At 38.3% G+C, this 21,473-nt stretch overlaps 1 protein-coding gene across 5 annotated transcripts in view; it reads left to right on the top strand.

Annotated features, from left to right (window-relative positions):
* TPK1 (thiamin pyrophosphokinase 1) overlaps window positions 1-21,473 on the top strand; it is a 297,778-nt gene that overhangs the window by 177,017 nt on the left and 99,288 nt on the right. For 4 of the 5 annotated variants that reach the window (XM_056483741.1, XM_056483738.1, XM_056483742.1 and 1 more), the window contains one exon: window positions 14,188-14,334. In XM_056483741.1, coding sequence (XP_056339716.1) covers window positions 14,188-14,334 — 147 coding nt within the window. Of the gene's footprint in view, window positions 1-14,187; window positions 14,352-21,473 lie in introns of all 5 variants that reach the window. The other variant, XM_056483743.1, reaches the window with a different exon arrangement.

The following is a 21,473-nucleotide window of genomic DNA, read 5'->3' as shown; positions in this document are numbered from 1 at the left end:
CACAGTCATGCTGTGTTTGCTGCTATTTCTGGGTAGCAATATGTTAAGCTGGGAAGTTAATTGCATTCCATGTATATCATGGATCCACAATCCCATGAGGTAGTTTGTCTGGATGGAATTCAAGTGTGAGTAGCTAAGGTATTTAAAACAGGCATCCCTTCATTGGTCAGAGAATAAGTTAGCATTTATCTGCTATACTGAAGGGATAAAATTCTGCTCTGATTTATCAGTCACCTCTATGGATGTTCTGTGTCATGGAGGTTTTTGAGCTCACCTGAACATATGCAGGCAATATTTTGTTCCAAAGGGATTAAGTTTGTGTAATTTACTTTCCATGTCTCTGTGCCTTTATCTTCCTCATTTTATTTCTTCCTGCTCCTCCAAATAGCTTTTGAACAAGTAACTTCTGATTAGAGGAATAGCATATTGAATGATAACAGTGTCAAACATCTTTCTTGGAGGCAGCTGAGCGAACAGGCAGGTGAGGTAGACACTCAGTGCCCCTACTTGTAAAAAAGGATGCAAAAAGTTAGCTGAGATTTTTACTGGTAGTTAGTTTGAGAAGAGCCTTAGAAATTTCTTTACCAAAAGGAAATATGGAGCTTGAGTTGATGGTCAGCTGAGATAGAAATCCGGGAGAAAAAACATCTTGTTAGTTCTTGAACTCCTTGTTCAATATAAAGAGCATTAATTCTGTCTTCTGGAATAATTAGCCAAATTCATGACTGCTTTTTCCTTACTTCTCAAGTAAACATTCTTAGAATTATTTTCTGAATCCTCAGCATAATTAATTTCTGATTTACATAGCATATTTTGGTTGTGTAGCCAAGTCATGCAGAAAGCAGCACTGCGGTCATTTTGTGAGATCTAAGTCACCTAATTATATGTATTTGTAATTACATACTGCAGTGAATTTTAGAAACAGTAGTACCCTTTTAAGTGCAAGCTAGAATCAGTCTTAATCTTCCTTCCCCACAGCCCTAATTCATTTGTGAATTGCATTCTATTGGAAGGGTGAAGCAATGAAGTACCACCAAGAGAATCTGACTCCTAAGGTTTCTTTCCAACCTTAAGGCTGTTAGATATTTCTCTTTCTCTTTCTGCATGACTGTGAGTATGCATGCACACCCATCCACATGCAAGTGTGTATATAAATGCACACCTTTTCTGGCAGTGTTCCTTCCTGGCCCTAATTGGTGCTTTTTAAATGTCTTAATAACTCTGTCTTTATTGCTGCTGTGTTTGTCTTTCACATTGTTTATGGTCTATTAGGTGTGCACATTTTGCTTTACTGCTTTAATCACTATTTTATTCATTCTGTAGTTATGTGAGTACTTTCCTTTCTTCATTACAAGGCCTTCAAATAAACTTATTTCTGTCTGGTACTACTTTCTGTTCTTAATTTTCTCTCAACATGAGCTATTTCAAGAAACCAACTGAACTGGCAAAATGATAGGCAAGCTTTCAATATCTCTTATTTAGAGTTCAACAGATCTTGCATTAGGAATGTATGTTACTATCTTTGATTTGCAGATTGGAAAGCAGAAGTACAGAGCAATTTGTCCAGTCTACCAACATGCTAGTGGCATAGCTGGGAATGATCCTCCAATTCCCAATATTCATCAAATGCTCTTCAATAACAGCATCTCTGGTCTCAGCTTGTAGCAACTCATGCCAGTGAGAATTGAAAGTGTGTTTATTAATTTTGCAGCTCCAAGAAGAATACTTGTATTATAAAGATAGATTTAAGCCATTATCTCAGAGTTACAAACGGTGCTTTCCATAACCGTTTCATCTAAAATACCATTTAGTCTTAAAACTAAGCTCTGGGACTTTTCATTTAGCTTTATTATCTTTTCTGCTTAAAAAAAAGTTAAAGCAGCTCATTTGGTTATATGGGCTGAAGATATAAAAAATGAGTTTTATTGAAACCTACATGCCTTTTAGTGGTTTTAGTGTTAGTGTGTTTAAATTGATAAAAGCACCAGTGTCAATATGAAAAAGGGAAAGTATCCAAACCTACTCTTCCAAAAAACTCTTGGCAATAAAGGGATACTCTACTAACATTTCCATTTTAAAATTATGCTTCAGAGGTTCAATCAGTCAGCAGTCTAGGGTATTAATTCTTTTAAGTTAATGCAAGCATTCTTCCCTTTCTACTTTTAAAAAAAAAGTCGAATCAGTCCACTTTCTTTTATGCTGAGCAAGACTAAACAAGTTAGTGAAGTCCTGCGTTTATAAAGTGGCAAAGAGAAGACAGTGATGTTCATATATCACCTTCAGCTGTGCAGTGTTTAAACAGCTTACTAAACCCTCTCTGGTTTGTCTTTATATGAGAAAAAATGGCCCTGAAGAAAAACCCTAAGTACCCTAAAACAAAAATCAGAAGATACTTTAAAAGAGAGCATTTTTTTACATGAAGAAGAGTCCCACAGAGAAACTATATAATTATTGCAAATACTGGGCTCTACTTGGCTCAGTTTTGGTTTTGTCTATCAGCTGAGGTTATTCCTGATGTGACTTTTGTAGCAGTAAATAGATTGGTTTCATTTCCTGACTAAATCAGAATTTTGCTGCTCACGTTGGTAGTTGGCAATTTCAGGATGGAACACTACTTGGTTTCATTTCTGAAGACTTTTGGATATCCAGAATAGTAATGGGAATGGCTCTTAAAGCAAAGCCTAGGAATGAGGATAGTCTGTTACTGGGAACGGGGAAGTTATTCAATACCAAAATAAGGGGGAGAGGCAGACTCCAAAGCTGACATGGGGTTGAAATGTGAAGCTTTTATAAGAATCACAGAATCACAGAATGGTTTGAGTTAGAAGGGACCTTAAGGGTTGTTTATTTCCAGCCCACAGCCAGAGGCAGAGACACCTTCAGCTAGACCAGGCTGCACAGGACCCATCCAGCCTGGCCTGGAACACTACCAAGGCTGGGCCATCCATAACTTCTCCCTGGAGCCAGTTCCAGTGCCTCACCACTCGACCTGAAGGACCATAAGGACATTGAAACTTGTGGATTTATCACCAAATCCTATATAGAAGGAATGGTTGAGAATAATCTTTTCAGTTTTGGTGGTACTACTGAGTTTTTCCTCTTAATGTTTCACAGAAGGAGAATAAAAATGCAAATGAGATATATTTTAGGAGAAGTTAAATATGTGTAATGAAAAGGTTCTTATTCTGTCAAGTGCTGCATCAAAAGATTTTTCATGAATTTTTAATAGTAATCTTCTTCATAAACCTTTCCTGTCCAAAAGAAACAAATGGATCTGAAGTGTTTCCTGTTAATTCCCACTTCTAAGATGTAGAATTTTATAATGCTTTTCAACATGAGTAAATCCCTCCTGTAGGGTGTTCAGACATATCCTTGAAGACCATTTTAACTCTTAAGGTTCAAGTTTACCTTCAAGGAACGCAGTATCTAATCCATCTTTCCTACTGCTGAATTATTTTAATGCTTCCCATTGTAAAGGTATGGCAAAATGCATCTCTTATCATACAGGATATCAGAACTTGCCAGTTCCCAAAGAGAAACCCTAATTTCATGTAAGCTGTGTTCCTGTTCCACTATAGTTGTGAGCACCAAGACACACTGAGTATCTTTGCCTTCAAATAATTTTATGCAATATGGGTGTCTGCAAGAGCACAGTGCATCACATACCAAGAAATATTCTTACATAATCCTTGTATCCTCTACTGGGGCTTGTACTGGACCTATGATGATAATTTTTTTAAGACACAAACAGGGCAGGGATTCCGGAGAACACATTGATTTCAGTTGATTTGTTTAAAAAAGTTAAATCCCATATCAAGCTTTGGGGGGAGGAAGAACAAGGTGAAAAATACTGTTTATTTAGGCAGTTCAAGGGATTAGAGAGATCAAGGATATGCTCATTAACAGGACTGCAGAAGCTAATAAGGAAGCCAGCAACCGTTCTCACAACTTAGTCAAAGGCTAAATATATTTGAAACAGAAAGTGTGATGTTACTACAGGTGATGTACTGTTTCCTCTGTTTGCTGTTTGTAACTTTCTCACAGGAGATGTGATTCTCCTCCCCCTTTCAGCTCCTTCTGCTATGCAGGAGCACAGCTTCCCTGAGAGCAGCTGTTGCTGGTATAAGTGCCCCTGTGCTGGGAAAGTGATTGGGCTACAAGGACACATCATTATCCCCAAAAGACTGTCATACTTGCATTGACACAGTCTTGGATGTGGTTGTTGTAGTGGGAGATCTTGAACAGCCACATCTTTTGACACCAGGAATTGTTTTGCAGTTCAAGGACTGAGAGCTCCGTTTGTTGCTTGAGATCTTCATAAATAACTTGGGTTTGGTTTTTGTTTTTTTTTTTGCTTGACACATGAATATTGTGGTGTTATGAAATCTCCCATAAGTTACAAATTATTAGATTCTGTTTAGTTAATGGAATGTAAGTTTATTGTTCAGCATATTAAGAAATTTGAGCTAGTATGATTAATTTTAACTGCAGATTATAATAAAGCATTTTTTGCATCTCAAATATGGTTTCTTCTTACTAAATTGACATGCCTGTCAAGAATGACAGTTTTTTTGGCTGTTGTAGAGATAGTTTCATAAAAACTTCTAGCAGTTTTCTACATTCCTGAGTGTAGGAAACACTGGCTTTAGAGAGCACACTTTCAAAACTTCATGAGCTGCAGTGATCTGATCCTTAAAGCAGAGGGTGAATCAGTCAATAAATAAACTTCCCATGTGGCTTTTTTTTATATCCTATTCAAAGAAACTTGTTTAACCTAAGTAGTGCATATAAGAATGCTTCCTTATTGGTTTTGGATTGTTTAGGTTTTTTTGCCATTACATAGTCCCTCTTTTTGTAATATTGTTTGGCCTTTGAATAGCCAAGAGAAACAGTGAAATTGTAATATCTGTAAAAGATTTTGAAGCAGTGGTGGCTCTTCCTCTTTTTTTCTTTTCCTTACCTAGAAAGGAGTATTGGGGCAGAGGGGAGAGGAAGGTATTAAGACCGTTGGAAAGTAAAAGTGTGTGGCTGGTGCTACACAGAAATGTTTTAGCCTGTAGTCCTGAGGCCTCATTGTTTTCTGCAATGTTTTGGCTTTTCCTGATATTTAACTCTGTGCCTCTTTGCTGATACCAATGCTGTTCAAGAAGGGGCAGAGGAGTGTAGAGTAATTTAACTCTTAACAAATATTGAGAAAATGAGGAAGCCTGGTAACATATGAAAGGCCCCTACAGTATTCCCACATTAAAAAAAGGCAGTAGCACAAGCTTAAGAAAAGTTGGGACTGAAGGGTCTTAATAGCAGAACTGCCCTGGCAACCAGGCTTTGCTAGTCCTGATGCACATGCTATTCCTTTTTAAATCACCTACCTTTTACTTTGCCACTGACAGGGAATGGTTTCTTCAACTTGCCTAAAGAACCCATCGAGTTTCCCTTTTAAACAACTGAACAACTAAGTACTGAACAATTAAAGCTCAATATTTTCTGCAAATTAAATGTGAACATAAAATGTTTACAGCTTCACAAGTGCCTCCAGTTTAAGAAATCATGCTTCATTTCTTTTTTAAGTGTGTGGTTAAATGTATACGGTCTAGAGGACAGAGTAGAAAAATAAAATACATTCTGTAATTACTCAGGCTATGTTTAACTTACCTGCTATAAATACTGAAACTATCCTGAAAAAGAAAATTTACATCCAGATCGTAATGTACTTCCTTCAGTGCAAAAATATGGCCAGCTTCTTTGAAACAAATGTATAAATTCAAGACTTCTTTCTGCAAGTCTGCACTCCCTTGGAAAAAAAAAGTCACTGTGTGCTGCCCAGGTATTCAGTGAAATCACTCAAAAGAGGAACCATTCACAGAATAGGGCCTGAGAGACACAGGAAAAATTTTCCATCTTTAGTTTCAGGTCTTATATCTGTCCCTGGAGTATCATAGGACAGATTATTATCCCCTTGTTCATCATGAAGATTAATGTTCAGACCAGCTAAAAATATTACTGTTCTGTTGGGACCTATTGGGAGATCTTCAGACCTGTGTGAACCTGAGTTTAAACATTTTAAATGGCAGAGCCAACACCTCACCTTAGCAGGACACAAGTGCCTCAGGCTGTTACGTCCTCTGTGATGCTGCTGCAGGAGAGTGGAGATCCTCCAAAGCTCTGCCTTACTTGTGACATCTTTTATACAGAATTCACTGTAAATGTTACAATGGGAAAATGCCTGACTTGTTACTCCTAACTCAGAAGGAACAAAAAAAAAAATTGTATATAAAAAAAAAGCATATATATACACACAAAGATACATATATAATGGAAATTGAGATCCCTTAAGTTTCTTTATTCTGTATGGAGTGTTTCCCCTTAAGAATCTATGATTCTTTGCTTAAAATTTGACACCTAAACTTAATATGACAAAAAGTGAAAACAAAACCAGGCAGTTAGTTTAAAAGAAAAGTTAGTTTTAAAGAAAAGACACACACCTGATCTAGAAGTCGCAGGAAAAGGTCTCAACTCTCAGTAGCGTTGAAGTTAGCATTCCCTGTTCATGGGGTTTTAAGTGCCTGGGAGCAGCTGGCAGAGCGTTTCATATGGAAACTCTTGCCTACAGAAATTCTATCCCATTGCCTCACAATATCGTGGGTTTGTTCAGCTTCCCTTGTGGGATTTCCAAGGGTCCTGCACCAATATCTGAGCAGGAGCTGAAGCAGAACCACATGGAGTTGTGGTGGGAAGAGAATTACACATCTTCATCTCAACCTTCTGGAGAGAAAGGCATAGTAGTGAGCTGTTGGGTTTGTGTGCCCAGGTGCTGCTGGAGTTCATGGGCATCCCTGAGGAGAGGCACAGCTGAGCCCCTCAGCCCAGGCAGGGAGGGGAGAGGGGGAAAGGGGGACAAAATGGCCATGTCAGCCCCAAGGGGAGAGCAGGAAGCGCTCCAGACCTCAGATTCCCCTGGAGAACCCTGGGCAGAGCAGGTGGATCTGTCCCAAGGGAGCTGCAGCCTGTGCAGAGGAGCCTGAGCTGGAGCAAGTGTCTGCCCATGGAATACCATGGTGGAGCAAGTATCCATCCTGCAGGCAGTGGAGGCCCAGTGCCAGAGCAGGTGGAAGTGCCCTGAAGGAAGGTGCAAGCTGTGAAGACAAGCCCTGGCAGGAGCCACAGCATGGGGGGGTCCCATGGCAGAGGAGTTTGTTCCTGAAGGGCTGGATTCTGTGGAGAGAACCCCAAACTGTAGCAGAACATAAGGAAGGAACAGCAGAGAGGAGCTGGTATGGACTGACTACATCCTCTGTTTCCCTGTGCCACTCAGGGGAATGGTGAGATAGAGGAGTGAGGAATGAAGAAGTGAAGTTGGGCCTGTAAAAAAGATGAGTGATAGAAAGGTGGGTTTAGTTTTGCTTTTCTTCTTCCTCTCTAACTTGATTTTTAATTGGCAATAAATTAAATTAATTTTCCCCAAGTCAAGTCTGTTTTGCATCTCACTGTCCTTGTCCTGACCCATGAGCTCTCTTGTTTCATTTTCTCCCCCTGTCCTGTTGAGGAGAGGCAGTGAGAGAGGCTGGGTGAATGCCTGGCAGCCAGCTGAGATTAACCAGCACAGAAGGGTGAGGGAGATGAAGGGAACTTGTCAGGGCTCGTGGAGATGTGCGAAGTACACACGCTGTCAGTGGTACAGGATACAGACTGTGTTTGTGCAGGTCTGCAGGCAGAACTTAGAGTGTCTGACCCTGGTTTGGATCATGATCTGTATCCACTGGGGCAAGAGGAAAGGCTTTGAAGTAAGATTCTTTGCAACAAAGAGCCTCTTCCCTGTGCAGTGTCCTTCCACCTGCTGGCACTGCAGGACTGGAGAACCTCCAGCACGGGCTCTTGTTGAGGGGTGTGGGATCCACATGGGATGAGGCTTCAGTGCAGGGGGGTGGGGGCCCTGCTGGCTGAGAAGCAGAGGGGTGTACTTGTGTTTTCCTGCTGATCTTGTGACTACATGGAAATGTATTGGAGGGAGAAAAGCTGCTACAGTATAGACTGACAGCCAGAGTTAAGAAAAAATGTGGGATACAAAGCTCACCATAAACAGATTCTCTTGAAGAAGGTTCTTTTCCTTCCTTGAATTGTTCGTTGATGAGAGTTTGCAGTTAGTTTGTATTTTCTTCTTTTAACTCCTGGAGGGAGTATTCAGAATTATTAAAACCACAGCACGTGCCAAACAGCTTTTGGCACTGGATGCAAGTGGCTATTAGATCATTGGAGATGATTTGCTAGACCATTTTAGTATAATCTTTCAAGGCCTTTTGCATTGCTCCTAGTACAAATCCAGGACTTCCTTTCTTAGGTGTATGACAGTTTAGTTATTGATTTCACACTTCCATGGTGGTGATACCACAGTGCACACTGTGGATTGCAGTAGTTCAGTTATGGGAAGAGAAAGGTTAGCTTGTGAGTGTTTTTTCATACTGTTTTAAAAGATGAGAAGATTTTATGATTTTTTAGAAGACAAGTGATTGATAGTCCTGGAATCCTTGTTCATTCACAAAGTACATGTGTCTGGATCAAAACCAGCACACATTTTCCTCCAATGCACCAGTAAACAGATTGCTTGAGGAGTTCTATTGCTTCTGCCTACTCAGAGCAGCATGGCAACAGTCAGGAGTACAGACAAATCTTTCACCCAGAAAATCTTAGGAGATAAGGAATTCCAGTGACCCTGATCTCACAGGCAGAAAGAATTGTAGAGCTTTGCTCCACCTGACCAGCAGGAGTTGTTGGTGTCCCCTCTCTACCTCAGGCACAGCGAGCATTGTTTGACCAAGGTCATACACAAATACTCAGCACCAAAGCAGCAAGTCAAATTGACATTGCTTGGGATCCAATGGTTCACAAGGATTTTGTTGATTAGGTTTCTTTAAGTAATAAAGAATTAAGTCAATGGTTATGAAGTTTATGTTCCACAAAACTGCTAGATTTTGTTATATATGCCTTCAGACATTCCATTTACCTGCAAGAGAGGGCAAAGCCAAAGCTTCATTTTTTGAAATGAGGTAGTTGCTCAACCAGAGATGTAAACACAAGTCAATAGTAAAACTAAACTTAAAATGTTTCCAGCAATTCAAGTCTATTTCTGGATTTTGAGATTATCTTTCTCATTTCCATCTTACCATCATACATATTTCTTGCTTTAAGCAGACAAATGCAATCTGTTTGCATACTTATTGTCATTACCAAAGAGAATTAACCTCTTATTTGAAATAAAAATCATTACCAATAGAGAAAGCACTTGGGTGAAACTGTAAAAAAAATGAAGATTAAAAAGCAATAAATGCTTTGTGAGGGAGCTGGAACAATATAATATATAGATTGGTGTAGTCAGTGAGGTGAGGATGAAGCTGATTGAAGGTTGTCATCTCAGGTACACAGACAGGATGGCAGCCTTTGCCTGAGACCTCTTGTTCCCAGGAAGAATCAGATAGCTGAAGCAATAAGAAAATTCTGGCTAAAGTAAAGAGGATTCTACCTGAGCAAAGTTCAGATGCTGCTGTGTAGTTCAGCATCTCATTTCTACAGAAATGAATGTCATACTTTTTATGTAAAACACTGAGCTGGGGAGCCAGTATAATCAACTCAAGTGGACAATATCTTGCTACATATTTAACATTGGATTGTGGAATTTTAGTAGTCCATTAAATTTATATTGCAGTTTTGAGGATGATATAAAAAAATACTTATCTGGCCAGCACTAGAGCTCTGACACAGCTATGGGCGAATGAGTTAAAATCTACTCTGGCCCATTTGTTATCAAGTGAAGTGCTTGATGTGTTTGTCTTTGATACTGAAGCTGATGCAAAGACCAGAAAATAATTTAAACCACATCCTCATGAAGATGAAAATGCTTTTTTTGTAAACTGGTCAAAATTGATGAACTGATGAAGTGACAAACCAATAAAGCAATAGTAAAGGTATCATTCACACTACTTAATTGTTCAGTTTTCAACATGAGATACTTATATATATATATATATATATATATGTGTGTATATATATTTTTCAGCATATAATAAACCTCCAAAATGCTATGCATATGCTACAATAATTTTGTCTATGTCATATTTCTTTAAAAATTAAATTAAAGGAATAATCTTATGAATTCTAGAAAGTTAAGAAAGGCTTTGGAAGATGAAAGGATTACAGTGAAGTGAGAAGGTGCTAAAAACCCACCATGTTCCAATCAGGTACCTAACCTGTAACTGGCATACTAGTATCTTGGATATTAGCAATGGATGGTCTCCATGATCCATCTCCCCCCATGAGGGAGAGGTTTTGTCATGACTCCAGAACTTTTACATCATCTTGATTACTCTTGCCTTTCTTTTTTTCCTTTAGGGGAGATCTTTGCAGTTTCTTCGGTGCTGCTGATTGTTGTCAGTAAATTTGTTTCCTTTCATCTACCCACCTCCCTGAGACTTAGGCATGTATGTTTTCAAGTTGTCTGGCTACAAGTGAACTCATGGGGAAGAAAGTCCTTTGAGTTGTCTGTCCTTTCCCTGGGGAGAGGATTTCTTATCCGAGATAATGAGCCTGGTTTTGGAAAGAGTGGGTTCCATTTGCTGTAAGTTTGAGTGTTGGACTTCACTCTTATGTGTCATGGTGCTGCTGACATTGCCAAGCTAGGTATTGCACTCTTTTCACCCACTCCAGGCAGTTGACAGCTTCATGTGCTCCTCAGTCAAAAATTGAAAATTTCTTTGCATTTATCCCATTTATGCTAGAAAGAGGAATGTCAGCTGGACCAGCTTTCACAGTGTTTAGCAAGCCTGCAAAGAGTTTACAGCAGGTTGTCTATTTCAATATTCTCTGTGAAGAGTGGAAGCAGGAACCTGAGCAATTGCATTCTGATATGGTGAAAGCCTCAGCTCCCCTTGGTTACTGCACCCTCTAAATTACAGTTTGTGGGAGAAGGAAAAAATACATCCCTGAATTGCCAGCACAAACCTTACTGTATGCTTTCCTTCTTCTTTTAACTGCCCTGCTCTTTGCTAGTGACTTCTGAAACTTTCTCAAGACATACTAACATATGGGTGTATCTTTTCAAGGTGACTGGATCCTACCCTTAGATCTTTTAATTCAGGTTACAGATAGTCCAAGAAAAGGTAGCTGCAATGATCTAAGGTGTTCTCTGTAGTTATTTATGATTTTATGTCCTCTTTTTTCAGGAAATGAACAACACAGTATGAAAACAAATTGTGTAAGGGGACTGGTGATGGGACATTTAAGTGAAGCATGGACATTTCAATTGAAGTACAGCATGTTAGTTAAATGTTGCCTGCTGGGCTCATTAGCAGTAACAGGATTAATTCTGTGGCCTGTGGTATGCAGGAAATCATAGTGCAAAAAACAAATGGCCTTTCCTCTTTGTAGTGTGGGAATATCTAAATGTACCAGTCCTTGGGTATTCACTTTGTCTTAGGTTCTGGAATGACAAAGAGTTGTGTACATGCTTTCGTGGCACATCCATTTTCTTAAGTTCTTGTCAGAGTTACAGGAGCAGTGATTGCAGGGAAGGAACTGATTGTTTTGTTAATTTGTGATTTTTGTGTTGTGTTCTAAAAGAATGGTTTTAACAGAGGTGATAGCTTTAGGATGAAAAGGTTCTTGAGGTTTTGGTTGCACTTAGCCTCTCTGTGTTTTTTGTTTCTTTTAATAAACAAAGTGTGAATGCCTAGACCTTCAAATAAAGGCTCCAAAAGTGCTACAACGTCTGGATGCCTGTCACTTCTGTCAAGATTATCCAGTGAAAGGTGGTACTGTAAACTGTCATGGAAGTGTAGAATTTGAGCTTTTCTCTCTGTTTCTCTCATACTCTAGCTGGGTTTGTTTGCATACCTGTCACATGCTTGTGTTTTTCATTTTCACAATCCATGCAAACACTGAATAATAAATACATTCCCTTTTCAGATGTCTTTATTATCCTTCTCCCAAAACACCTCAACCCCATACCTCTGGTTTATGAATGCCTTTTCAACATGTCTACTCCATGCTATGTTGGTTTGATTTTCTTCCTTTTTGGTAACCAGTCCACAAGACTGCACTGTTACAAGTGAATAAGGGGTAGGGCTTTGAGCAGGATTCTGTATTACTTGAAAATACAAGAAGTACTTTTTTTGCAACATTTTTCTTTAACTTTCAGTGCTCTGGCAGTCTCTGCCACAGAATTCTCTGGATTTGTGCACTTCATCTCTTGAGCTGGATACTGTCTTCATGGGAAGCATATGTGTGATGATAACAAAGAAGGGTTTACAAGAGAAAGAAGACACATTTAGAATGTTACTGCATCATTTCAATTCCAAGTCAAAAGAACTATGTATTTCCTTCATTCTTACCTTTTGTATTGGTACCAATCATCAAAGCCAAAACAAACAAATTTTTGTATGCTGAGATATATATACACCAAGAAACTATACAGTAGTTGCTTGGTTTCTTGAAGACTAATCTAGTCTAATATTTGAGCTTCAGCCCCATTTCTTAGAAGAAAAGCAACACATGTGAATCCTACTCCTTTGTTAAGCCACCTTAAGTTCACTGTGGTTCCAGGTTAGTACAGCTGATTTTCACCATGGCCTCTCTTGGGGAAGGAAGAGAGCATTTTAGTGCTGGTTGTCTGGTAGGGATCTGACAGGTGTTGGTGTATCTTATTAGCAGTATTATTTTCAGAGAATTGATCCACCCTTTTAACTCACAGTCATCACCAGTCAAACAAAAGCAGTTTGTTTCTAAAGTGGAATCAATAACAGGGAAAATATATTATGGTATTATGGCTTAGCTGGGAACACATGCTTTTTACCTTTTGCTATTTTGTCTTCCATTTAAGGGTAGGTTTTCTTACCGTTCATATTCTCTTGGTTGTACATTTTGTCTGTGTGATCTGTAATCTGCACAGAAAATACATGCTGTCAGCAATACAAGGATAGGTTTTTTTGTTTCAGTGTTTGCTGCTAGTGTAATGTGTTATATTGATCCACTCTGGCCTCTGAAGAATTTTCCAGGTGGTGATGAGAAGGATGGTATATATCTTCAAGACCTTAATTTTCATGCAAAACAATATTCAACAGAATCATAAAGCCCTAGATCTGGTAATAAAAATAGAAGCTGATGCTATTAATACATCATTCCAGATATACAGAGCACCATTATGTGGCTCTTGGGCTGAGTAAAATTTCACATAATCACAGTAACCATAGACTTAAGCTCTGTAAAGTTGGAAACTTAACCAGATGGCCATTGTCAAAGCAGCTTCTCAAGACTTCAGAGCTGCAATGTCTTAGGGCCCTAGACATGACTTAGTGTTAGCTTTTTAAAATACAATTACTGAACACAACTGATCTACATTATTGAAGTAATAATAATAATACTTTGCACTCAGTGACCTTTTATTTAAGGACCCTAAAGCTCTTAACCAAGCCTTTTGAATGCTCCCTTTCTGCTTGTGGGAAATAGTGTTCAGAGTCTGGAACACCTGTGTGAGGGAACTGAGCAGGAGCAGTTCAGCTCCATGGCATATTGCAAGCAGTCAGATGGTGTTTGCTGTGTGGCTGACTCTGGAGAGTGCTCCTGTGGCTGGCTGTCCCTGACAGCTGGGAGGTGATGTCCCAGTCACCTGGGGCAGAACTTCCTGTGCACTGGCACTTTTAGTCTTGGGCAGGGCCAGCCTTTGAGTGGTGTTGCTTGTACATGGAGTGAGAATGACACATAATGGCCTAACCTGGTATTTCCTTTATTTTCTCTGTGAACTGTGAGTATAGTAATGAAATGATGTGAAGAACTGGGGATTCTGTGGTTCAGATATAGCATGCCTACCCAAGGAGCTTATGTATGGAGTGATATATCCTAGACTCTATATATTTGGGACAGGCCTTCAAAGACTGGCCTGCATTTAGGGAATATGATTATGTCCTTTTAAAAAGTGCCACATGTTGGCCATGGATTTATGATGCCTTAGTACTCAGCTTAAAAATCACATAATGGTATTTATTGGCAATGGGAGTAAATAACTGTATTTGACATTTGCTTTTCTATAGTCAGTAGTTATTTTTGCTTTTTTTTCTTCCCTCAAGCTGATTTCATTGTGGATTTTGAGGGTCCAAAGATCATTCCTGAGAGTTTTTTTGGTGAGTCTTTTGTTCTGTGTTTTAGGTTGATGTGATTGTGGCTTTGGGAGGACTCGGAGGACGCTTTGACCAAACAATGGCATCGGTAGAAACGCTTTTTCATGCAACAAGTATCACTCCTTCTCCAGTGATAGTTATCCAGGACTGCTCACTGATCTACCTGCTTCAGCCTGTAAGTGTTGTGAAAAGGTACTCTGTAATAAAACTGACCTTCCACCCACCCTGATATCGTAGGTCTTGCTCCATTAAATGCTCACTTTATCAGTTGTGTTCTGTAGGGTCAGAGCTGAAATATAAAATACATTGCAGGCAAGCTGACAGCAATGATGGGCTCTGAATTCCTCCTCTGAAAAAAGATTGTTTAATTTGTTCACAATAGATTTGTTTAAATAAGAACACGGGAAGAAATAAGAAAATCCGAAAGTATGAAAACTGAGTTGGGTAAATATAGAATATTGATTATAAATGGGAAAAAAATAAAATTAACCTTTTAAATTAGCACACACCCCTCTTGCATGGTGAATGCCAATACAGATGTCTTCAATAGAGGAACAAAGAAAATATGTAAGAGGATGTTATGAGGGAGTTCCTGACACACATCAGGCAGAGCTCTTATGCAGTCATAATGGTGCAGTTCATTATGATGGAAATCCATCTAGCATCAACGGGGGAATTTATTTAAGATGTGTTATTTCTGGGGTTTTTTTCATATCTGTTATTGCATTTATTGATTCACAAAACAACACACACAAAATATCTTGCTGATCTTCAGCTTCTGGGATTTAAATTAAAGGCAAATCTAAACATCAAACACTGTTCTCTAACAGTGATTCATTTATTTTTTTGGAAAATATGTTTTCCCCTTGGCAAGGTTTCTAAAAGATTACCTAACTTTCACAATTTCCCTTGGAAAGCTTATTCTATTAAAATAAATAACATTCACAGGTAAATTTAACACAACCTTGCACCAGATGTGCTTCACTGTAATTTGAGAAAAGCATTAATGAAGTTCAATGAGATTATAGATTTAAAGCCACAGGGGCAGGTGCTCTATTAAAAATTTGAAGCACTGTGTCTGCAAGAAAGGTGGTAGGCACAGGAGCTCTTTTGCCAGTATGATGAGGAATTACTCTGATCATTAGTTGCACAGCTATATATATGAAGGCAGCAGAGTCAGGAGGAAAGAGAAATAAAGGATAACTGTGGTTAAAATCTAAAAGTGAGGAGTTACTTGCTTGTAATTGATCTATGTGTACAGTACGTCACTGACCACTGCAAATTTCCTTTAAGAACATGCTGAAGAGCTGAAATAAAGTGGACAATTTCCAGTTTAACTTACAAAACTCTTGCTAAGACTGGAAAGATTTCTAATTATTTTCATTCATCTTTTCCATAAGTGGCTTTAAAATCCCATGCCTAAGGTTGCTTTCATGAGTCTTCCATGAATAATTAAACCCTTTACAACTTGAAAAAAGTCATGATCTGTGCATTTTAAATAGAAATGGGAGGTTGCTAATTGTTTTGTTTGCTGGAAACTTCTTTGTTCTTTTTTTAATAATGCCATACAAAAAGCATTTAATGTTATTTTGTAGATGGGCAGAGTTATGTAGGAAACTTCTGGCTATTTCTTCAGGCAGAAATAAGGGGCAGATATAGGGACAGGCCATTTAAACAATCTTAGTGCTAACTTTGACACAAAATTGCTTTTCATGTTTGATTTAAACTTGTCACTGTTGGCATCTTCAGTCAACTGTTGTGGCACCTCCAGATAATAACATTAACCCTGCATAGTTTTTATTCTTTTAAAAAGTGAGTAGTTTATAAACTGAGAGAAATAAGGATCCTAAGCTTGCAAGTACTCTCTCTCTTCTATTTTTTTAAATGGAGTTCAGCTTTCAGATATTTTTCTCTTCCAAACAGCCACAATCATGACATTTTCTCTTTTCTCCCTCTTCCCACTGTAATTTCAAATCAAGGTAGGAGGGAGTTTAACACAGCAGGAGAACCACTGACAGTTTGAAATGCAAGTCTGGAAACTGTGCAATAAATGAAGCAAGGTTTTGAGATTCAAATGCTGATGCAAATGATAAAGTTGAGAGCATGATGTTTTTTCTATAAATGTAGAATGGAAATCTTTCTCTCTTGGGAAGAAGAATCTGATCTTTATTGGATTCTTTGGATAAAATGTATGAGCAAAACATAATTACGATTTTGCTTCCAAATAATGTTAGCCTTTGGTTCGGTGTAGCAGGAGAGTGGTTCTCTGTCGTGTGTACCAAGGCAGAATCTAAAACATTTGGATACAGCAGATAAGCTGGTTTTCCTTAAGACCCCTAGGAAGGAGAACAAGAGGAGTAGCAAATCAAGCTGCTGAATTTATATTTACTAGTGGAGAAACTTAGAGGCAGATTGTGTGAATAGACATCAAAGGCCATGAAAAACCTATTAATTATTAATCTATTAAAAAGCAAGAGATTTCAGATTGTTACAATGTTGGTATAGAAGGTTATGGTAGAAGAAATACATCAATATTTAACACACTTGTAAAGGGTCCACAGCGTTGCAGGAAACATTATGGACTTGCTAAAAATCTTCAGGGTTGTAAGAGGAAGACAGCAAGGACAATGCCTGATTTGGGATCCAGGCAAGGTGGGCAGGGTAAACAAAGCCTGTTTTCATCAGCCAATAACATTATCCAAGTACTGAATGTAAGAGTAATTAGGACTTTGACTTTTGAGGCATTTCTTGGGAAACAGATAGGCAGACACTGCAAACAGATAAAAATGTTTTGCCATGGAAAACAGAGAAAACCACAAGGAAGTAAACTCTCTTATGTTCATTTCTGACCTTTAAGGATGAACTCCTCTAAGAAAAGAGGAAAAAAAGATGGGAATAATTACATTCCATAAATACCTGTCTTCATGATCTCTATGGAGAAACTAGGTGGGAGTCTGAAATGTAGATACATAGACTGTAAGTATTTAAATTTAGATAAAATAATTCCAATATATATCACACCACTAAAAAAATATTTAAGAAAATAATGCAGGCATAAAATGAGTTGCACCTATGGAGGGGCCCAAACAATGAGAACATAGTTTGTAGCTACAGAATTTATAAATTGACAGTGAAAGATTTTCTCTTGTCTGAATGGGAAAGGAAAACTAATGACAAGCAGCCTAAATGAGCATGTTTGCTCAGTCCTCACTAAAGCAAAATATTCCTTTGAACAGATAACCAGCACCATTCAAATCGGTGACAAAGTCTGAAGAATTTAAATTGCTTCAGAGAAAAAGCAAATAAAAGATGGAGCTGCCTTTGATTCTGCCAGCTCCAAGGGCTGTTACTTTTTGTGTGCCATGCAACACTAATTAGGATAGGAGTCAGAAATAGGGACTTTGTAAGAATTTTCAGATGTGATGCTTGTTGTGAAGCCTTTTCTTGTGTGATGATTGGAGTTTGAAAGAAAAGAAAAAAGAAAAATATGTACCTGTGTACTGAATAGATGCTATATTTTATTCTGTAGTAGGGAAGGGAAGAAAGCTTGAATTTTTAATAAGGAGTAATCAGTCTTTATAAGCAGGATATTTTACGAAAGAGTTCATACACTTTATGTTTGAAATTTGGTAATATCAATTACCATTAGACTATACCCTGGCTGAAGAGCATAAGGCCCTTAGAGTCATGTTTATCATGCTAGCCATGCTCAATATGAATGGCTTAAGGTTTCACATACATACTTTCTCATTTTCTGGTTGTGTGCTTCTCAGGAGTACAGAAACATTAGCTTCTGTACACTGAGCATAAATTATCTTTTATCTGTGAGTTTTATGGCAGTTTGTAATACAAGGTAATAGGATTTATGACCAAGAAATGAGAAGATGTCCAAGAGTTAATGAGGCCTGTCTTTTACATATACTGAGCAGTTCAGTTTTCCCCACACAGGATTCCAGCCCTAGGAAGTAGAGAAGAATTGCTGCCTACACATGAAAATGTGTTACAGCAGCATATTTTTGTCAGTTAACTAACTCTTTTGAAAGAGTGTATGAATACTTTGATAACCCTTTTTCTTGCACCCAGCTTTTCTTGTGAGTGCAAGGCTGCCTTCCCTGTGAGAAATGATGAATAATTTAACGTCATAGGCAGTGGCCCAGCAGCTAAATGTGAGCAGTAAGAATTAGGAATCCCATACCTTATTCTTGGCTCTTTACCATTGTTTCCTTGAAGGAAAATATATTGGGTAGTCTTTTGATCTCACAGTCTCCTAGACTGTAAATTGGGTAAAACCCGTGTTCTTCTCTGAATGGGTACTGTGTGGCTCGTTTGGTTATTTACAAAGTGCCATTACATCCTCTGCTCTGCGCTGGGGTGGAACATAGTAGCATGGTAATAGCAACAACAGTATTAGCAAGGCCCTTAATTAACACAAATATTGCCATGCAGGAAGCTGTGCAGATAATTAGCTAGCATGGTCCCAAGCACAGTTTCGGTGGAGCCAGCCATCCTTCTCACAGATGGCGTCTGGGCATGCCATGGGTTTAGCACAGCCAGGAGCTGCTTCCCCAGCCTTTGGAAGGGACCACCTTGTCATGGGGCCAAGAGAGAACAGCCACATGCACAGGAGCACTGCTGTGCTGCTTGGCTAGAGTTCCAGAGCTATTACCTGAAGTGATTTACAGGTGCAGACAGACAGACTTGGCATGAAGATCTGCTCCTAGATGGAGACACTGCGGCAGATGGGAGAGAAGGTGCAAACACCAGGATCTTTGCTGGGGTTTGTTGCTGCAATTCTCTATTTGATTTGGTTTGTGTAAAGTTTAATGGGAAGCTCAGGGTATATACCTTCAACTTGTGAGTTTTTTCTCTGGCAGCCAGTTCTTGAAATTTGCAGGAAACTCAAGAATGGGTTATCCGACCAGTGCTGTCCCACCTCATGTATAAGATGCAGATCTGGCTTGCACTCAATGGAGAAAATCCTTAATGAATTGTGCCTCCTGCGGGGGATAATTTTGGGATCTGGAAATTCAATGTCTCCTTTTCCTAGGTATATATTTTTGATGGGTAAATTCAGTTTCAAAAATATTGCAGTTGCAAAGGAAGGCATTTAAACATATGCCTCATATTTAAAAATGCATTTAGTACTTAAAATGCTTATTGTCCTGCAAGGTTTTCTCTCCTGTTTGATATCTTCTCTCACAGAGCACTATTGGAACTCAATCTACTTGACAAAGCTCTGTGCTTCAAGCTCCTTGTGCAATTCATAAATATACTTCTTGTTCTTTAATAAATACCTCTTTTTGTAACTTTTGCAATGAGAAAGCCAGCCATTCAGCTGGGCAGAGACACTGCAATGTCAAAAATATTAGCTGAAGAAAAGTCTTGATCCAACTTTTCTCTGAACATGAGTTCTTCACAGAACAAAAATGGGTTTTGTGCTTCCAGAGGTTTAGTATTACATTGAAGTGGTTTCTCAGGGAAAAAAAAAAAAAAAGAAAAAAAAAAAGTTGCTATGTTGGTAGTTTAGCTGCCTTAGTTTCCTTCTTTGTAAGAAACTTGGAGGATTTGGTTACAGCTCAACGTCTTTTCTTAAAATAAGACTAGTTTTTACTTTTATTCTTTCCTGGGAAAATCCAGCTGGACCAATTAATTCTTATCGTGTGGTTATGCAGTGGGCCTGTGTAAATGTGACCTACAAAAGGCAACAGGTCTAAAGAACATAGGTTTATTTCATGGTAATTCATGGCTATGAAGTGGTGTTTCTTCATGTTTTTGCACAGGATTTCTCTGTTTTACTGAATATTAGTGATCCAAAATTAATTCATATTTCTGAATAACATTCTAACCTGGAAAAGGTCTACTTGCTATCTTGCTTCTCACTGTTACAAAAGGAAACTTCTGGGTGGATTTTCTCTTAACAGCTAAATTCTTTCTAACTTGGTTCTATTCCAGCATCAGCAGATGTGTAGTATGAAATATACAAAGATTATATAAACCTTAGGAATAATAATTAGCTTTTAAAATAGTCAAATCCTTTTAAACAGTTTATTTAGCATCAGTTAAAACTGCAGCCTGCACCAACTTTATGGGTGACATCTAATATTTATAGATTTCTTCTTTATAAGGAAGACAAACTGACAACAAAAAATTCGTAAATCAATTTATTAACTTGCAGGTAACCAGTTTAATAAAGTACCTATCTTTCAGAGAGGAAAGGAAAATACCAGACCATCATTGCCAAGTGAAAAAGAATAGTCTTTATTAAATGAAATTTTCATCTGTTCATAATTATTAAGAAACAAGTCATACTCTCTAGCAGGATATGATAATCACACAGCTGCTTTTGAATTCACATCTTAATGGTGTCTGAAAGAGAAGATGATGTAAGGAGTCTAATTGCATTTCTTAGGTATTCCTGAGTTCTGAAGTCATCCAGTGGGATTCTCAATCAATAGCTTGCACTTGGTGTCAACAGTTCTGCTCACAAATTTTTTCGATATTTGCCCAGATTTTTAATTAGTTACTGCAGCTGCTGATGGATGATCATCAGGGAGAACCTTGGCCCTAAATGAAACTCTTCCAATGAGATTCCTGCTCTCTGTTGTTGCCCCTAGCTGCTGTGATATGATCTTGTCAATATGATAATATCTATTTTGTCACTTTATGGAAACCACAGGATGTTTTTTGCTACACAGCTGAGTATCTGAGAGCTGGTTTGTTGAAGTTCTTTTCCCCAAAACTTGTCAATTACTTTTCTTTCCTTCAAAATCTTAATCCATCTTTTCATCCTCTTCCTTAGAAAACTTCTTTTTGCAGTGATCTGATACTTCAGGCTTTTGTGTGCAACGTAATATTAATAAATTTGTGTACTATTAAACAATCTTCTGCTTTAAATCAATGGTCAGCAGCAAATTATGAAATGTTTGTCATTGACATTTGCTTATTGGTAGGAGCTGATACATAAGCTGGGATCAATAGGAAGCTGGTAAAACTTTATCCTGTTTTAACAATATTGGTAAGCTGAGAAAGACCACAGTAGTATTTTCATTTCCTGTGTGTCCACTTATCTTTATTCTGAATGGAACAAAGCTGGAGAATGTGTGTGTGTGTCTGTGTGGGTGTGTGTGTGTTCTTTCCAGTTTTGTTTGGGTTTTTTCCCAGGTAGGACTTTACTCCTATATGGGGATTTTGTAGCAAGCTAAAGAATTTCTAATCTTCTTGTGAATAGATTTTTGGCCAAAAAGGAAAAAAAAAAAAAAAAAAAAGACAAAAGCTTTTAAAAGACTGTTAATTCAGATTCCAAATTTGACCAAA

Source organism: Oenanthe melanoleuca, chromosome 2 (assembly GCF_029582105.1).
Source record: "Oenanthe melanoleuca isolate GR-GAL-2019-014 chromosome 2, OMel1.0, whole genome shotgun sequence".
NCBI classification, from domain to species: domain Eukaryota; kingdom Metazoa; phylum Chordata; class Aves; order Passeriformes; family Muscicapidae; genus Oenanthe; species Oenanthe melanoleuca.
This window is presented reverse-complemented; position numbering and strand designations above follow the sequence as displayed.